Source organism: Gossypium raimondii, chromosome 9 (assembly GCF_025698545.1).
Source record: "Gossypium raimondii isolate GPD5lz chromosome 9, ASM2569854v1, whole genome shotgun sequence".
Lineage (NCBI taxonomy): Eukaryota > Viridiplantae > Streptophyta > Magnoliopsida > Malvales > Malvaceae > Gossypium > Gossypium raimondii.
In genome coordinates this window covers 37,896,292-37,915,109 of record NC_068573.1, presented here as the reverse complement: position 1 = coordinate 37,915,109, position 18,818 = coordinate 37,896,292, and the positions used below count along the sequence as shown (strand labels likewise).

General features: G+C 31.3%; 1 protein-coding gene across 2 annotated transcripts; it reads right to left on the bottom strand.

Moving 5' to 3' along the window:
• Nucleotides 1–1,383: 1,383 nt before the first annotated feature.
• Nucleotides 1,384–4,955, bottom strand: LOC105799478 (alpha carbonic anhydrase 4). 2 transcript variants are annotated; one of them, XM_012630069.2, is made up of 7 exons: nucleotides 4,740–4,949; nucleotides 2,510–2,727; nucleotides 2,308–2,414; nucleotides 2,092–2,194; nucleotides 1,814–1,975; nucleotides 1,640–1,693; nucleotides 1,384–1,577 (listed from the first exon to the last, which is right to left on the bottom strand). In XM_012630069.2, exons 1-7 carry the CDS (start codon nucleotides 4,843–4,845, stop codon nucleotides 1,488–1,490), a joined length of 840 nt encoding a protein of 279 aa, XP_012485523.1. In that variant the 5' UTR covers nucleotides 4,846–4,949; the 3' UTR covers nucleotides 1,384–1,487. The 2 variants fall into 2 exon arrangements, with proteins under 2 accessions (XP_012485523.1, XP_012485525.1); XM_012630071.2 differs by lacking the exon at nucleotides 1,640–1,693 and having other exon boundaries at nucleotides 4,740–4,955.
• Between the last annotated feature and the right edge of the window lie 13,863 nt (nucleotides 4,956–18,818).

Genomic DNA, 18,818 nt, shown 5'->3' with positions numbered 1-18,818 from the left:
TGTGTTCTGTGCTATACCCCGAATCGAGTTGATAATCTAATCCATGAATTTGAGACGGAGGTAAGGGCTTAATTTGCCTCTAGTTTCCAACAAGGCATTTGAGATGTAAAAGAAGTGTGAGGATGACGATTTGTCAACTTATGTCAATATTAATATTAAATCAAAGAAAGTAAAGTCTCCAAGCAACAAAAGAAAAATGAAAGAAAAAAGAAGTAGAATATGCAAGAATAAATTTCCAAAGTCTGATCGTTTGGGAAAAAATTGCAAATGAATCTTTATTCGACTCTAGTTTTCTCAATCAGAAGTAGGCCTTGTACAGAAAGGAGGCAAAGGCTGGAGATCTTATAATGTCACAAAATTTTCGGTATTAGAAATAATATTATTTCAAAGTTTAGATAGTAAATCTTTGGAGAAAAAAAATTATCATGAGTGGGATCAACAAAGAGGAAACATGGAGGAAGAAGTGGTGGTGCCAATAGAGGTTGGTTCACCATATTTGGGCGGAGAGTAGAGAGAATGAAAGTGGCGGAGGTGAAAGCTGGGAGTAAATTGGTAGAGTACTGCAAGTATGTTAAAGTGCCGATTCCTTCTTCATTGTCTCGAGGACTATTTATTGGCGAGGTCTCGTATTGGGTGGTATTCATGTGGCAGACCCACTATCAGGCCATCATTATGGGACGTGTGGGGCGGAGGTCTTCGATGAAATGAAGATGTCTATAATGGGATGTATTCTGTTATTCTTTCTGATTCGAGGCACAAAGTAATTGAACCTATATGAAGTTTGGTAACCAAAAGAATCACATTCTTAAAAGAAGATCCGGTGCCTGGAAAAACGAATGCTAGGTACATTTTGGAGAGCAGCTGATTGGCTTCCTAAAATAGCCGGTGATCTTCCAATCTGTAGTGGGTGGAGAATGCTCCTCATGTAGCTTTCTATATTTCCACGTGTCCCCATTGGCGAGGTATAACAAGTGTGAATGTAACTTTTGAGTTAAGAATAAACTGAAATTGAGGATATATAGGTGAAGACGGGAACATCCAGGAATTAATTGGGTAAACATGGTAATTGGGGAATGACTGCTTTACAATGACATAAGCTAAGGAAGACTTAAAAAGAGAAAATGTACTGAACTTAGGGAATGACTTGTTTTTTTATTTCTTTTCTTATATTGAAACAAGTTTAAATTTACATTAATTAAAATTTATTTTGTATTTAACTATTATAACGCATACTGACAAAGTAATTTTTAATATATATATATATATAGATCTAATAAATCTTTTAATTTAAGTACATTGGAATTTAGAAAACACACAGAGAAATTTTCAGGAAATAGAAATAAAGTAATACAAGTAAATCAAACACAACTTACGACAAGAGCATTGAGAGAAAACGAAAATTGAAGTTTTATTCCGTCGTATTAATGCTTTATTATGATTTATGATATAGGAGGTGCAATTTTTCTTTTTAAATATAATCTCCAAGTCTAAAAGGAGCCGCTATTCATCCTGGGAGTATAGAACAATACTGGTCTTCCATCCAATGGTTGAGTTGGCCTTGCATTTGCCTCAAATCCCTGAAAAAGAAACTCAAAATTTGTACTTCGGTTCAACTAAACTTGATTTAATGAACACTTACATCGTGAACAGCATCCCTTAGAGCCTTTACTTGGTCCCTCGAAACAGTTCTCACCTAATATAAGAAACAGCAGTAAATTAACTAAAGAAAGAAAAAAAAAGACCAATATAAAGTAAGATGATGTTTGTTGTTTAGTTGATAACTTGATATTATGAAATCTGCTACTGAAATTACCTTGTTGATGACAGTCCAAACAACACCCTCAGTGCATGGAGGAACTGTAAGTGAACCCATATATCTGAAATACTTTCTGCTACCAAATTTGATATCTCCTGGATTAACCATCCCCAAATGCTTCTCTTCTTTTCCATTAATGGTTTTTATGTGGTGGAAAAGCTGCACAAATTAGAAACCAAAACAACTTACAAAGTACCCTCAAATCATTTATTTTTTCAAATGTATATGAACTATTAAAAACAGTCAAGGGAAGGGAAGCTGTTGAGCAGGCATACCCTAGTGAGGAAGGGATCAGGTCGGCCGTATTTGTAAACAATTGCAATAACTGCAATCCCTCGATGAGCACTTATATGAACTAAATGAAGCTCCAGCTCATATCTGTTTTACAAAATAATAGAACCAAAATACATAAAGGACGGTTGTTACATGTATGATGGCTGATGAGCAAAATACAATACATCAAACTGAGAGCATATAGAGATGAGATATACCTGGTTCCATTAAATGTGTGCTCGGAGGGTGAATGCCAATGACACTGAAGCAGTTCATAATCAGTACCGTTTATATTAATTTTTCCTGCTTCTCCTTTCCACCTTACCTGATGGTGAATTCATCATCACTCAATACACATGAATCAATGTTCAACAACATATTACAGATTGAGAGTGCATATATAAAGTTGTAGAAATTTACCGTAATGTCATGTCCACGGTTCTTGACAAGAGCAGGAGCTGGTTTATAGTCCCTTTTCAATTTTCCCAGATTTGGCTGAACTTGCAGTTTTCCGGTGAGAAGATCTATTGGAGACTGCAATTTCCCAGTTTCACAAAGTTTCCAATCTGGATTTAAATGCCCCCATTCCTTTGGTCCCTTTCCACTTCCTTCACTGTAAGTAAATGGACTTTCGTTGCCTGTCCTCGGAAGAAAAAAAAACCAAGATTTAATATTTAAATAAAACTGGAAATAAATGATAATAGGGTAAACTACATCCAAGATTACTCAACTGTTGTAAGTTTTACACTTTGGTCGCTCAACTTCAAAAAATCACAAATTGATCATTGAATTATTCAAAAGTTATAAATTTGTCACTGAACTGTTAACTTTCTAACCAACTTTAGATGTGAGGACCGATAAATTTATATTTTGTTCACTCAACTATTAGTAATGTACAATTTGATCACCGTACTATTAATAAGTTTACACTTTAGTCATTCAGTCTTTGCACCATTGCTCCTTAACCCGATAATCCAAATAATATCAACAATAACTCAAGCCTCAAGTCCTAGTAAAGCTGCTGTCAACCCCATGCCTCACCTCTAATCCAGCCAACTTGGCTAGCTTTCATTCTTAACCCACTCACCATTTCCCCTTTGATCAAAACCATAACCTCAGAAAATTCACAATCAAACTATTCATTCACCCTTTCTTGAACCAACAACCAAATATTACCACAACCACAATCAAAGATCAAAGCCAGTAAAAATACCCCCCAAAGAAGCAAATAGGAAAGGATACTTTCTTCCTTCACAACTATGCGAAGAAGGTGGTCCCTAATATAGTCGAATAGTTCAATGACCAAATTATAAATTTACTAATAGTTGAGTGGCCTAGGGTGTAGTTTACCCTATGATGAATAGTGAGTTAACTGCCATTAAACATCCATTAACAACTTAACAGCCCAATGACTTAAATTATAACTTTTAAATAGTTGAATGACCAATTAGTAACTTTTTGAAGTTAAGTGACCGGTGTAAACTTACTACTAATTGAATGACCTTAGATGTAGTAGTTTATGAAATTTTAAATAAAACGTGGGTTTTCACTAATTTTTATGAAAATTTGTGGCACTAATTTTTTTATTTAAGAAACAAGAACAAAGTTTGCTTCCAAAGGATGTAAAAACTTTTAAAACATGAACTACAAACTTTTCCATTATAATAAGCATCAAACTTTTGAAGCAATTAAGTAATCTTCCTTGTAAATAAAACCAGGTATAAGATGAATGAGACATGCAGGAGAATCCAATCTTTTCCTTTTATATCAAGCACAAAGAAAAGGTTAAAAAGTAGACAAAGATAAAATGTCGTACTGGCAGGAGAATCTCCAATCAACTTAGTTATTAGCAGTCAAAAGAGTAAATAAAAGTAAAAACCCAGACAGAAGGAAAACATTTTAGGCTTTTGTGAATAGAACCTCATTGCAACTTTCTAACTGTATAAAACTATGATTATATTTTGTTGAGGCAATCCTTTGAGGAATAATTACATAAGGTTTGGTTAAAAGCCCAGATTTATGATCATAGCGATCAAGTCTGAAGTCTTAAAGCAACTGAGAAATTGACGGCGAACCGAATATAACCAAAAAAAAAAAATTCAAACTCATTTTTATATATATAGGAAGATATGTTAATTTAAGTATATATATATAATATAGTTGAGTGTACTGTGTACATGTCTAAGATCACCCTTCAATTTAGGTACCGAGTAGTGAAAACAGAAAAGAGAAAAATATTTTTCCTTTAACCATTAAAGAAAGTCACAGTTAGGTTGGAGTAATTGTTAGAATGGTAACAGGTGGAGACAAGAAGATGACCAAATTAAAGATATGGCCTAAGAAATTAATAGATGATTCATCAAATACAATGGCAACATTGAACATGGTTTATTTGGTTAACTATATATATAAATTCATACCTCTAATAAATTACAACCTTAAAAGGCATTAAAATTAAATAAAACAAAGGTTCCCAAGCTGACAATATTTATAAACATGCAAGGAAAAACAAAAGTGAACAGATGATATTGCGAATAATACAAACAAGAACAAAAAAATGGGATTCAGATCCAATAAAAGCTAGAAAATATAGGTTTGATATGTCTTATTATAATTAAGAAAATAGGAAGAAAGAAGAGATCAACCATACCTACTTCAGCAAAAGATGCAATGGCTATTGGAAGAAGATAACAGAGAAAAGAAATGAAGAGAATGGAAAATGTGATGGGTTCTTCATAACTATAAACGCACTTCATTTTCACTAAGTTTTATGTTATTGTTTCGGTTTGCTCACAAACATTCATTTTCCATTGAAGGCATATTTATACTGAGAGTGGGGCAAGCTGCTGCTTCTTCTTTTCTTTCTTTTTTTCCTTTTTCTATTTTCACTATTCTTTTAACTATTTATGTGAAACTACATTATGTTGAAAAATATGGAAATCACATATATAATAAGGGTAATTACATGTTATTATTTACTATCATATAGGTTACCCCATTTAATTATTAATTAAAGTATGAGTCAAATATGTGTAGATACTCTAGTAATTAAATTCTAACCAAATTCTAATTAATGATGGACTAATTAGGAATTAGGACTAATATGCCAAAGTTATAAATATTAGGGTTATAGTTCCCAATATACATACAATATATCTTTTCGAATATCCCATTTTAGTAAAGACAGAGCAAATATCCTCTGAATTTCTTGTGTGTTAATTTGGAAGATCAAATCTCCAAGATCCAGAAACACTTCAAGGAATTCATGGATTCAAGTATGCTTCCGCATCTAGTTTTGTTCTTGATTTATTCTTAATGATTTGACATAATAGATTTTGATTTATTAAGTTTTATTTTAGATTTATTTTACAATTCTAACAAGTGGCATCCGAACCTCGTCATTTGAATAATTGAGAACGAATTAATTCTTTATTATATTTGGATTGATTTATTTTTCAATTTTTTTTGGATTTGATATTTGGATTATATACTATGTTAAATCTTTTGGATTTACATTAAAATCGGGTTTATAGTTAATTAAAAGGTTTCAAAGAAATTGCTTGTAGCGTTGTGAAATTTGGAAGTCGTTTCTGGAAAAATATGACTTTTCTGTTTCGGTCTAAAGAATTTCATGTAGTCAAAGTTATTGTTAGTCTCCTATCGGTACTGTTTGGTTAAGCTTAACCAATCAAGAAAAAGCTGAGATTTATGTTAGAAATTAGATGAATAAACTCGTTAAAATTGGGTCCTATATCCTTTTCACAAGGACTCGGTGAAATTTGCAGGCCCATTCTTTCATGATTTCTTGTTTTACTTATTTCCATATTTAATTCTTAAATTATCATTATCATTGTATTATTATTCTTCTTAAATTATTCATGCTTCATAAAAGAATTCTTGGAGTTAGAGTATTTTTTGTCATTAAACTGGATAAGGTAAAACTTCAAACAATCATATAGTTTATATAGGTGGATTACTCAATTTTTTTATGATTGTGATATTATGTATATCAATGTGTGCCTATTGATTTTTTTTTTTGGGTTATTATAGTTTATTTGATAAATATACTATTGTTGAGACTTTGGGTGGTCTACCTTATTTGGTCACTTATTTTCATATCCTTAGATTTTTGTCTATGATTTGCATATCGTAAGTGAGTAATTCATAACAAACACGCTGTTCGTATTTTGGGAATTTGAAGTTATTGCTGGAATTTTTCTTTAGTTTCTTTGTTCCGTTGACTTTTGATTACTAGTTCAGGATATGTTTTTTTCCCTCAAAGCATGTTCTATTGTTTGTTTATTTGCATATACCATGTTTTTCTTTTTTGGAAATTTTGATGTTGGATGCTTTAGTGTCAATCTAAACGAATTATGATTTTTGTCAATTTGGTTTAATGGATATTCGTTGACGTTATTAATTTTATGTTATGAATATTTATTCAGTTTTTGGATATTTTGAAGTAAATTCATGTTAATCATAATATATGTTTAAAGAATTTGGTTTTAAATTTGGTGCTATAATATAGGTTTTTACATATGGTTCCAAATATTTAGTTAAATTATGATGATATCATTTATTGTATAAATTGTGGGATATGCCAACTATTATGATTTTGTTTTTGAGATTTATTGGCTTGAAAATGTTTTTCAAGTATCATGCGAATCTCTGTCTAATCATACAACTTTGGATTTACATGGTAAATTCAATGTAAGTTTTTCTATTTGATTATGAATACATGTATATGTGTGAATTGCTTTGGTGTTTTTGTCCATGTCAAAATTATGAATACATATGCTTGTTAATTATTTGGCTTTGAACCACTACATTATTTCTGCTTGGTTTTGATATATATGATTTTGGAGAAAAAAAACAATCAAAGATTAAGGTTTTCAGTTTTTTATTACATTATTAAGACCACTTTATTTTGGGTTATTTCGATTCTATAAAACAATAAAAAATAGTTTTGACATTTGACTATTGGGTAAATTTCAAATTTGAATATTGGTATGTTTATATATATTTTAAAATAACTTAATTGAAGCAATAAGTCACCAAAGTGATTTTTTTGTATAAATTATTTTGTTTTAAAATATAAAAGGTTGTGTGCATGTAACTTAAGTTATGTTAATATTGATCGCCCAAATGAAGGTTAATAATATTACATGTGCAACTATGGTAATAAACATGTGACAATTATCTGGTTTTACATGTGAGCAATAAATTGACCCAAAGGAAGATTTATGGTTCGACATGTTCTTATTGTCAATGTTTGATTATTACACTAATATATCACTTACAAGTTAATATTTTGTCCAAACATAAAATATTAATGGAGTGTCCGATATCTTAAGATGAGGTTTACCTTTATTCTAATTATTTTGGTTTAAATTTGAAATCTTATGTGAGGTTGTTTATGGTTTATGACTTATTCAACTATTATTATATTTGATAACATCATTGTATGTTGTTTTGGGATAAATATATATACATATATATATATATATACTATTATCTTTTAATCTGATTGAAAGATGAAATTAAGAGAAATATCTTGAACCAAATAAATTTAGATTTTGGCTTTAGGTTTTAATTAAGGATGTCTAATATTTTAAATAGATTAGTTGAAACAAAATACCGCCTAAAGTGACCTCTTTTATGTAGATTAGTTTATTTAAAATATGAAGATGATTATATGTTTTGTGATTCATACGTTTATTAATTGACCCAAAGGTAGTTAATATTTGGCAAAATTTCAACGACATTTCGGTGATAAATGTGTGACAATTATAAGGTACTTTATGTGAGCAATATGTTAGTCCAAAGATTAATTCATTGTTTGACATAATTTATTCTCAATGTTTGATTGCTACAACAATAGTACCACTTATTGTTAATATTATCGTCCAAAGACTTAATATTAATGTTGTGTTTGGTATCTTGAGATAGGATTAGCCATTATCTTGAATTTATTGTTTACTTATGAATATTGATGTGAGCTTATTTTTATTTATTTTTGTTCTATATTCAACTAATTCATCTTATACTGCCACAATATCTGCTAATGTAAATTCTATACCCATACTTAATGGGACTAATTTTAATGAATGGAAAAGACATTTACTTATAGTGATTGGTTGTATGAATATAGACATTGCACTAAGGGAAGTGTAACACCCATAACCCTTATCCGTTGCCGAAACAAGGTTATGAAGCATTATAGAACTTTACAGAATAAATACGAATATTTTATAACATTTAATAAACATATCAGAAACCAATTATAAAATACTCATATTTTCCTTTCTATGAGCCCTCGAGGCCCAATATACACCTTAGAAGTGACTCGGGACTAAACTGGATACTCGGGAAATTTTTCCCAAAATCTCAAAAATTTTCTTAGGAGCAGGGGACACACGCCCGTGTGGCCGGCTGTGTGGAGAATGCTCGTGTCTTAGGCCGTGTGGGCATTAAATGTGAGGCACACAGCCGTGTCCCAGCCTGTGTCCATACCTACGTAACTCTCTGACTTGGGTCACACAGCCAACCACACGTCCGTGTGCTATGTCGTGTGAAAAGTGCAAGGGTCACACGGCCAAGCCGCACGCCCGTGTGCTAGGCCGTGTGCAACAATCTGGGCATTCTATTTCGAAATTTTAATATGTAAGGGACACACGGCCAGACCACATACCCATGTGATAGGTCGTGTGTCACACACGGTTGAGACACACGCCCGTGTGGACTAAAATAAGCCATTTTATAGCCTCTTTTCTCACCCATTCTTGACTTCAACCTACGCACCTCAAAATTTCATACATATAGGCCATAACAAGATCTCTAAAACAACTAATTCCTAACTTTAATATGGTCATATTATCACATATATTTTAACATTCTAATTAGAACATAAATTAATTCACACATGCAACCACTTATATCAACATGTTTTACCAATTTATTCATCACTGAGCCTAGGAACTATCCATCCATTAACCACACTAATACTATACCAAACATGATAAAACCATTCATATATAAGTTAACTTGAAACATAAACAAAATGTAATTATTGACATTTATACAACCATTTCAATCCATATATATGCCATATAAACCATAATATGTATTGCGAATTCTACCAGAACAAGTTGGATAGTATGGCTCGATGTGCTGATCCGACCTTCCGACTTCTTGAAACTCTACAAAAAACATTAAATAACACAAGTAAGCTTAATGAAGTTTAGTAAGTTCGTTGGCTTTTAAACGTAAATCTTACCGAACATACTATAACAATTCATTTAAATAAATCATTCAATATACTATTCCTGCCAAACACAATTTCAATCGATGAATTCACTTATTTCAAATCAATATCAATGATAACTTTAAATCTTCAGATATTAATTCCATATGTCACTTACCAACCCTTATCAAATCGGAGAACATCTTACGGATATTAGTACATCGTAAACTGAAGCTAGAATGCTACACAAAAGTACATAAGTGCTAAACAGAAACTAGAGGTGATCATGGGTCGGGCCGAGACGGGTTCGGGCTGGGCCCAACCAAACCGAAAAATGGGCTTAAAATTTTGTCCAAGCCCGGCCCATATTAAATATATATATTTAATATATATAATATATATATTTGATTAAAAATAAAAAATATATATTTGATTAAAAATAAAAAAAATATATTTAATATATAATTCGGGCCGGGCTAGGCCTGGGCCAAAAAAGTTTTACTCGAGGCCTGGCCCGTTTTCTAAAAGGGCCTCGTTTTTTTTGCCCAAACCCATATTTCGGGCCTATATTTTTACCCGAACCCTCCCATTTTTTGGGTGGCTCGGCCCATGATCACCTCTAACAGAAACCCATAAGGGTTGAACGGAAGCTCATAAGAGCTGAACAGAAACCCATAAGGGTTAAGCTGAAGCTCAAAAGAGCTGAATGGAAACCCAATAGGGTTAAACTAAAACTCATATAAGTTAACTGAAGCTCATGAGAGCTAACAGAACGTAAATACGAAAGTTTGCAAAAAATGCTGAACCTCGGTTTCCTTGGGTAATTTGCTGTCAATTCCTCCTTTGCACTGAACGACTATACTTAATCCCACGTTCTGTTTGTTTCGAACATTCAATTCAATTTCATAACTTTAACAATAATTTTATTTTCAACAAATAATATGAATAAATACATAATACCGTTTATCAAATTAACATATAATATTAATGTAACACCCCTTACCCGTATTCGACACCAGAATAGGATACGAGGCATTACCAGAACACATACACTTGTAAACGTATTTATCCGAGTTATAAAATTTCATCTAAATTAAAACTTTCAAATTATTAAAATGCTTTTATGATTCTTCACAATATATCTTCAAATTATTATATTCATAAATAATAGGACCTACAAGACCCAATACATACTCAAGCAATTCAATGCTTCATTCCCATTTCATTCAATTCACAATTTATCATGCTTACAATTCAAATCATATCACTAGCAATTTCCATTTAATTTATGTACAATTCAATATCGTTAAATTTAATACTAATACGTATTTACCATTTAACTCAACGTTTATCGATTATACCATTCATTGACACATTTATGAAATTCTCAACTTTGCAATGAAAATATCACTTTAGCTTAAATAACAACATCAATTCAACTCATCATCCCCTTTTTCGTCATTTTACACTTTAAGTATGAACTTACTATTTCATTACCTTACCACACTTGTTTAACCAAAGTCGCAAGCTAGTACATTTAAACATAATTCTTTTTGGAACTAACAACATGATAAACCATTTCAATGCATAACTTATAAGTTTAACGTGGCATAATCCAGCCATAACTTGGCCAAAGTGTAACACCCCTAACCTGTATCCATCGCCAGAAAAGGGTTTCGAGGTATTACCAAAGATTACAGAATATTTTCGGATAATTCGAGTCATTTACAATTCACTATTTCTTCCTATCAATCACAATTTCAAATGACAGATTCATGTAAATGAGCTCAATATCATTAGCTGTTTAACTTCCGTCACTTAAATTCACATACACATAATTTATTAACATAACCTGTCAAACATAACCTCTAAAAGACGAGATCACATAATTGAGCTCAATTTCACTGTTCAATATGTTTTATCACATTAAATTTGCTTAACACTTACCGCAATTTGTCAAATTAGAGAATGACTTACAGAATTGAGTACTTCATTTCCTCGATGCAATAGTCCAACTATGGTCTTACACATAATCACATAACACACTTCGATGCCATAGCCCAGCTATGGTCTTACACTGAATCACTTACCACTTATCTCTTGTCACTGATAAGAAGTACTCAACCTTGCATTCTACTCAATTTGAACTTATAATTCAATTTTCATATATATATATTCTTTTATTTTACAATTTTCACAATTCAATAGCAAACATATGAATTAACATATTATGTTATTCCTAAAATTATCAAATAATCATTAAAATTTAACCATATGAACTTACAATTCGATTTTATAACATAACGATAATCATAATTTCATAATCCCTATTTAAAATGAAACATTATATCATTTCTAATTCAACGTTTATCAATTAAAATCGGGCAAATGACCAACTTATACACAAGTCATTCATATACTTTCCTCCTCCTCCTCCTCTCCATTCCACATCCTTAAAGTTTATAACACACTTAAACAACATTATTCATACTTTCACTATTTCTTGTATATAAATTCAAGCTGTCTGTCTGAGTCAGAGTCACTAATTTATTTATATCTAGAGCTACAGAGCTCCAAATTAAGATCGGTTAATATTCCCTAAAACTAGACTCATATATCTTTTTACCATAAAATTTTCAGAATTTTTTTCTTATCCAATAAGTACATTTTATTCTTTAAAGTTTACACTGTTTCACTGTTCAACAGTTCTGACCCCTCTTCACTAAAAATTAATTATCTCATTGTACAGAATTCAGATAATGTTTTCGTTTGTTTCTTTTGAAAATAAACTCATTCAAGATTCTAAACATATAAATTTTATCCCATAATTATTTTTTTACAATTTTTAATGATTTTCCAAATTCAAAACAGGGGAACTTGAAATCATTCTGACCTTGTCTCACAAAATTTATTATATCTCATGATTTTCAATTCCGCTGCTTACATCATTTCTTCTATGAGAAACTAGGCTCAATAAGCTTTAATTTCATATTTTATTAATCTTCTAATTCGACTCCCACAATTTTTGGTGATTTTTTAAAGTTAAACCACTGCTGCTGCCCAAAACTGTTTTAGTGTAAAATGTTGATTACCAATTTGACCCTAAACTTTTAATATATGACAATTTCATCCCTAGGCTCCGAAAATGAAAGTATTGCAATTTAATCCTTGATCCAAGTCTAATAATTCTCATACATATCAATAACAGCCCATGAATTCCATGAAATTTCAGAATTTTTCAACAATTTCAATACTTTTCAACTTAATCCCTAAAACATGTTTTCATCCAAAATTCTTTAATAAAACACCTTTAAACATCCATTAACATATCAATTTCATCATCAAATAACAAAAATCATATGGACTTCTCAATGGTATCTTCCTAAACTTTCAAAAAAATGAGAAACTAGTAGAATACTAAGTTGGACCTAATTGTAAACATCTAAAAATATAAAAAATTCAAGGAAAAAGTAAGCATTACACTTACTTGAAGCTAAAATATGGAAGACCAGCTCTAAACCCTCTTCCATGGTTGTTTCCCACCGAAATTTGAAGAAGAAATGGTCTTGAAATCCTTAAAATAAATTTTGGCCACATAAACTTTATTGTAATTCCAATTTTGTCCTTAAATACATAAAAATCTTTGATTTTTTAACGGTATGTTGTCTCAGCCACTTACGTTGGTATATTTACTCTTTTAGTCCTTTCTTATTTAATTTTAAGCTATTTAATCACTTTAGCAAGTTTTGCATCTTTTCAATTTAGTCCTTTTTAATTAATTGACTGCCGAAACGTTAAAATTTTCTGACGAAACTTTAACACTACCATATTGACACTCCGTAAATATTTATAAAAATATTTACGGCTCGAATTATAACATCGAGGTCTCGATACCTCTTTTCCTCAATTTGTTGACTTAATAATTTTTTACAAAACACAAATTACTAATTAAAAAATCTCTTAAAAATCATATTTGACTCGTAATTATTAAATAATAAAATTTACGAGCTTATTTTTCGAATTTGGTGGTCTCGTATCACTGTTTTCAACATTTCTAAAAATCGGGCTATTACAATTAAAGTTTAACCATACTAACTTACCTGGGTTAAATTGTGAAATTTGTAGTAGTTCAGGGATTATTCTGCTAATTTCTCTCTTTCAAGATTATCTACGGGCTCTTGATCTAAAATATAATATTATTCATTCATTAGAATATATTTCAATTCTAATTCACTTCACAATTAATACCCTTTAAATTTTAAAATTACATAATTACCTTAGCTTTTACAGTTTTTGCAATTTAGTCCCTCACCAATTAGCCTATCAAATGAGCTAATTTTTCTCAATTTTAAATTTATCTAAATATTATAAACTATAATACAACCTTTGATCAACAAAATTTTAGTATCAAACCCTATTATTTAATCTTTTCACAATTTGGTCCTAAAATCAATTTCTATTCAAATCACTTGATAAAATCATCTTACAACAAAATTAAAGCTCTAAATCCATGTTAATTCATCACAAAAATCCAGCACTCATCAATGGTAACTTCCAAAATTACCCATAAAATCAAAAACTAATGACATAGATAGTTGGACCTAATTGTAGAAGTCTGAAAAACACAAAAGTTTCAATGAAAGAGCAAGAATTGAACTCACATGATGTAAAAATATGAAAAACCATCTTTTGAAGACTCTCCTATGGTGTTTTTGGCCGAGAATTATGAAGAAATTGCTAGAAACTTTTTTAATTTGGTATTTTATTTGTTTGATTTATAAAATTTACAATTTTACCCTTTGTTCACGTTGTTTCCTTATTTCTTTCATACTTACGCCGCCCCAGCCATATCATTAGGCCGATTTAGACTTTAAGCCCTCATTTATTTACCACTTGGCTATTTAATCACTATTTCTTTAATTAGCAAGTTTTGCATCTTTTTCAATTTAGACCTTTTTATTTAATTAACTATCAAAACGTTAAAATTTTCTAACGAAACTTTAATACTAACTAAATGACACTCCGTAAATATTTATAAAAATATTTACGGCTCAGTTTATAAAATTGAGGTCTCGATACCTTATTTTTGAAACCACTTAAATTAATACTTTCTTCTAAAACACAAATCACTATTTCAAAAGTCTTTTTAAAATCATATTTAACTCATAAATACTAAATAATAAAATTTTTGAACTCACTCATTGGATTTAGTGGTCAAAAAACCACTGTTTTCGACACCACTGAAATTTAGGCTGTTACAACTCTCCCCCCTTTAGGAAATTTCGTCCTCGGAATTTGATACCTGGAAATAGATTCGGATATTGTGATCTCATAGATTCCTCTATTCCCAAGTATCCTCCTCTGAACCATGAAGATGCCACAATACTTTAACTAATGGTACTCGTTTATTCCACAATTCCTTAACCTCTCGAGCCAAAATCTTCGCTGGTTCTTCCGAGTACGTCATATCCTGTTGTAACTCAATTTCACTATGATAAATTACATGCGAAGGATCAGATCTGTACTGTCTCAACATTAATACATAGAACACATTATGAATTTTCTCAAGTTCAGGAGGCAAAGCTAATCTATAAGCTATCGGGCCGATTCTTTCGATAATTTCATACGGTCCGATAAATCTTGAGCTTAACTTTCCTTTCCTACCGAACCGTAACACCTTCTTCCATAGAGAGACTTTTGAGACCACTCGATCACCAATCACAAATTCTATATCTTTTTTTTCAAATCTACATATGATTTCTGACGATCAGAAGCGACTTTCAAACTGTCTCAAATGATTTGAACTTTATCTTCAATTTCTCAGATCAAATCAACCCCCACTAGCTTGGATTCACTTAGTCCAGACCAATACAATGGAGTCTTACATTTTCTCCAGTAAAGAGTGTGATAGCCCAAAATAGGGCCTAATCGGAATAGTGGTTTCGTAACCACAAATCCGAAGTGAAATAGTTTAATTTTATAAATTTTTATTAGTTACTGATTGATTGAAATATTGTGTGAAAATATGGATAGAAAATTTTAATGATTTAGTGCCTAATTGAATTTTTAGGACTAAATCGAGAAAAATGCAAAGTGTGTCTAATTAGTGATTAAATGACTTAATTGAATTATTGCATGAAATTGGAAGTGTTTATGTGGAAATTAGACCATAAATTAGTGTTATGGACACAAAAGGGTATTTCTAGAAAAATATCTAAGTAATGGGTTAAGGGCATTTTTGTCCAAATTGGGAAAAAGACAAAATAAAGAGAAAATAAGTGTCCATCTTCTTCAAAATCAGAAGCTTGCTGCCGAAAGTTTCATGTTACCATAGCTAAGGTTCTTGATTTTCTAAGCTCAATTGTAAGTGATTTCTTGCCCGCTTTTAATTATTTTCGTATTTTTATGCTTATTGATGCTTGAATTTCATGTTTCTACCATTTAATTTAAATGAAATTGAAGTTTAAAATTGACCCATTCATGATATAATTGTAAATTGATTAGTGATGTTAGATAATGAATGTTTGAAGTGTTAATTACAAGTTTTACTAGATGAATTTCAATGAAAATGTTGAAAAGGGCTAAATTGTGAAAGATGGTAAAGTGTGCATAAAGTTGTGATTTTGTGAAATTGAGGGCTGTTATGAGCATGAAATATGATTTAGTGAAGTTTGAAATTTAAGAATTTAGTGAATTTTATTTTTACGAGCCTAGGGACAAAAGTGGAATTTTGAAAAGTTTTGGGGAAAAATGTAAATTTGCCAAAATGTTGTGTATGAATTGTATTTGAATGAAATGTTGATAAAATGTGTTAAATTGTGTTAATATAGATCAAGAAAGAAGAAATAGTAGAAGTGATCGGGGAAAAGAGAAAGTTATCGACTAAATTACAAAAATAGCCGTTTTGTATCCGAGGTAAGTTATGTGTAAATAATAGTAATATATTTTATAATTGTGAATTTATTTGATATGTGAATCAATATTGAATGTGGAAGGAAAATTGTTCATGAATTATTCAAGTGTTAAAGTGTTGAAAATAAAGTGTTAAGTGTAAATTCCCGGTTGAACTTAGGAATAGAAGTGGATACAAGTGACATGTCACTAGAGATCAGTGTTACAGTGTTACAGTGAGTCCCGGGTGCTGGGTGATCTAGCATGTGTTGTAGACACCTGACAGCTTGTGTGAGCAGGCCCGTGGACATTTCCAGTGTTATTGATCGCTGGTAGCTTCTTGCCACGTTTGATGGTAGCTTCATACATTTCAGTGGTAGCTTCGGCTACATAACAATGGTAGCTTGGCTACATATCGTTGTTGCACTTATGTGCTAAATCTCTACGATATCTGTATATTCCGAGTGTTCAACGGGATTAATGATGGGTTAAAGTGAATATGAAATGAAGTGTGTATGCAGTACAATTGAAAGAATTGAGCATATGTGATAAATGTTAAGTGTGAAAATGTATATGCAAGTGAATTGGTAAGATTGTGCATGTGTAAGTGATTGAAATTGCTAAGAAATGTTTTGATTAGTTATATGTTAAAAGTGTTAATTATTAAATGAGTAATTATTGTTTATATGTAACTTACTAAGCTATTTATAGCTTACACCTTTCTTTCTTTTCCTTTGTTTTATAGTGATTTGAACTTGATCGAATTGGGGATCGTCGGAGCTCGTATCACACTATCATAATCATCTCGGTATTATGTGATTTTCAAAATGTTTAAACTATGGCATGTATAGAGTCTTGCTCATTTTGGGTGTGTTCTTGTGATATGGCTAAGATTACCTATTTAAATGGTTAGTAAAGATTATGTTTTGGTGTTATGTATGTGTAAATGGTAGCTAATACAAAGAAGCAGTTTTTTTACAGCAGCAGTGACGTGAATGTTAAAATTCACCATAAATAGTAGAAATGGAATTAGAGAGTGAATTATATATGGAATTAAAGCTTATCAAGTCTATTTTTATATGAAAGAAATGGTGTAGGCAAAGGAATTCTGTATTTTGAGATATTTGAATTTTAGTGAGACAGGGTCAGAATGGTTTTTGAAGTCCCCTGTTCTGACTTTGGAAAATCATTATAAATTGTACAAGAATAATTATGGGTCATAATTTATATTTCTAGATTCCTTAGTGAGTCTATTTTCAAAATAAATAAACGATAACCTTATATGAATTCTGTACAATGAGATAATTGATTTTTAGTGGCAAGAGGTCAGATCTGTCGAGCTGTGAAACAGGGGATACTTTAATGAATAAACTGTACTAATTGGCTAAGTAAAAAATTATGAAAATTATATGGTAAGTAGGAATATGAGTCTAGTTTCAGGGAAAATTTACGGATTTAAATTTTGAGTTTCGTAGCTTGAGTTATAAGTAAATTAGTGACAGTCGCGCAGGTGGACAGTTTTGTTGTGAACAGTGAATTTAATTTTAAAAGCAAATTTTTATTCTCTGAATTTGTAAGTTAAATTGGATAACATCTCGTACTCGATTCCGGCGACGGTCTCGGGTAAGGGGTGTTACAAAGAGCCTCAAATGGTGCCATTTTTATACTAGATTGATAACTGTTGTTATATGCAAATTCTGCCAAAGGTAAATACTTTTCCCAGTTGCCACCAAACTCGAGTATACAACATCTCAACATATCTTCCACAATTTGAATTACTCATTCTGATTGCTCGTCAGTCTGAGGATGAAACGCTGCACTGAAATTTAGCTTTGTACCCAAAGCCTCTTGCAATTTACTCTAAAATCTCGACGTGAATCTCGGATCTCGATCACAAAATAATGGATATTGGAACCCCATGTAACCTCACAATCTCTAATATATACAATTCCACTAATTTCTCAAGTGAAAAGTCTGTTCTGACGGGAATAAAATGTGCCAACTTATTCTATCTATCAACAATCACCCAGATTAAAGTTTCTTGCTTGGAGTCACGCGTAATCTGGATACAAAATCTATCGTAACATGCTCCCATTTCCACTCAGGAATCATGACAGGTTGTAACAAACCCGTTGGTACCTGATGTTCTGCTTCGACTTGTTGACAAATCAAACACTTAGCTACGAACTCACAAATTTCCCTTTTCATACCCGACCACCAATACATCTGTTTCAAATCACAATACATCTTCATACTTCCAGGATGAATGGAATATATATTATTGTAAGCTTTACAGAGAATATCAATTTTCAAATCTGAATTATTCGGAACACAAATTCTACTGCGATAACGCAACATACCATTATCATCAAGGCTATACCTTGAATTCAGATTATCTCGAACCATTTGGCCTTACGACACCAATTTCGGATCCTCATCTTGCAATTCTCGAATCCGCTGAAGAAACAAGGGTTTTGTTTTCAATTCTCCTAATATAAAACCATTTTCATTAAGAGATAAATGAGCGTTCATCACTAGAAGTGCAAACAAAGACGACTTTCGACTGAGTGCATCCTCAACCACATTAGCCTTTCC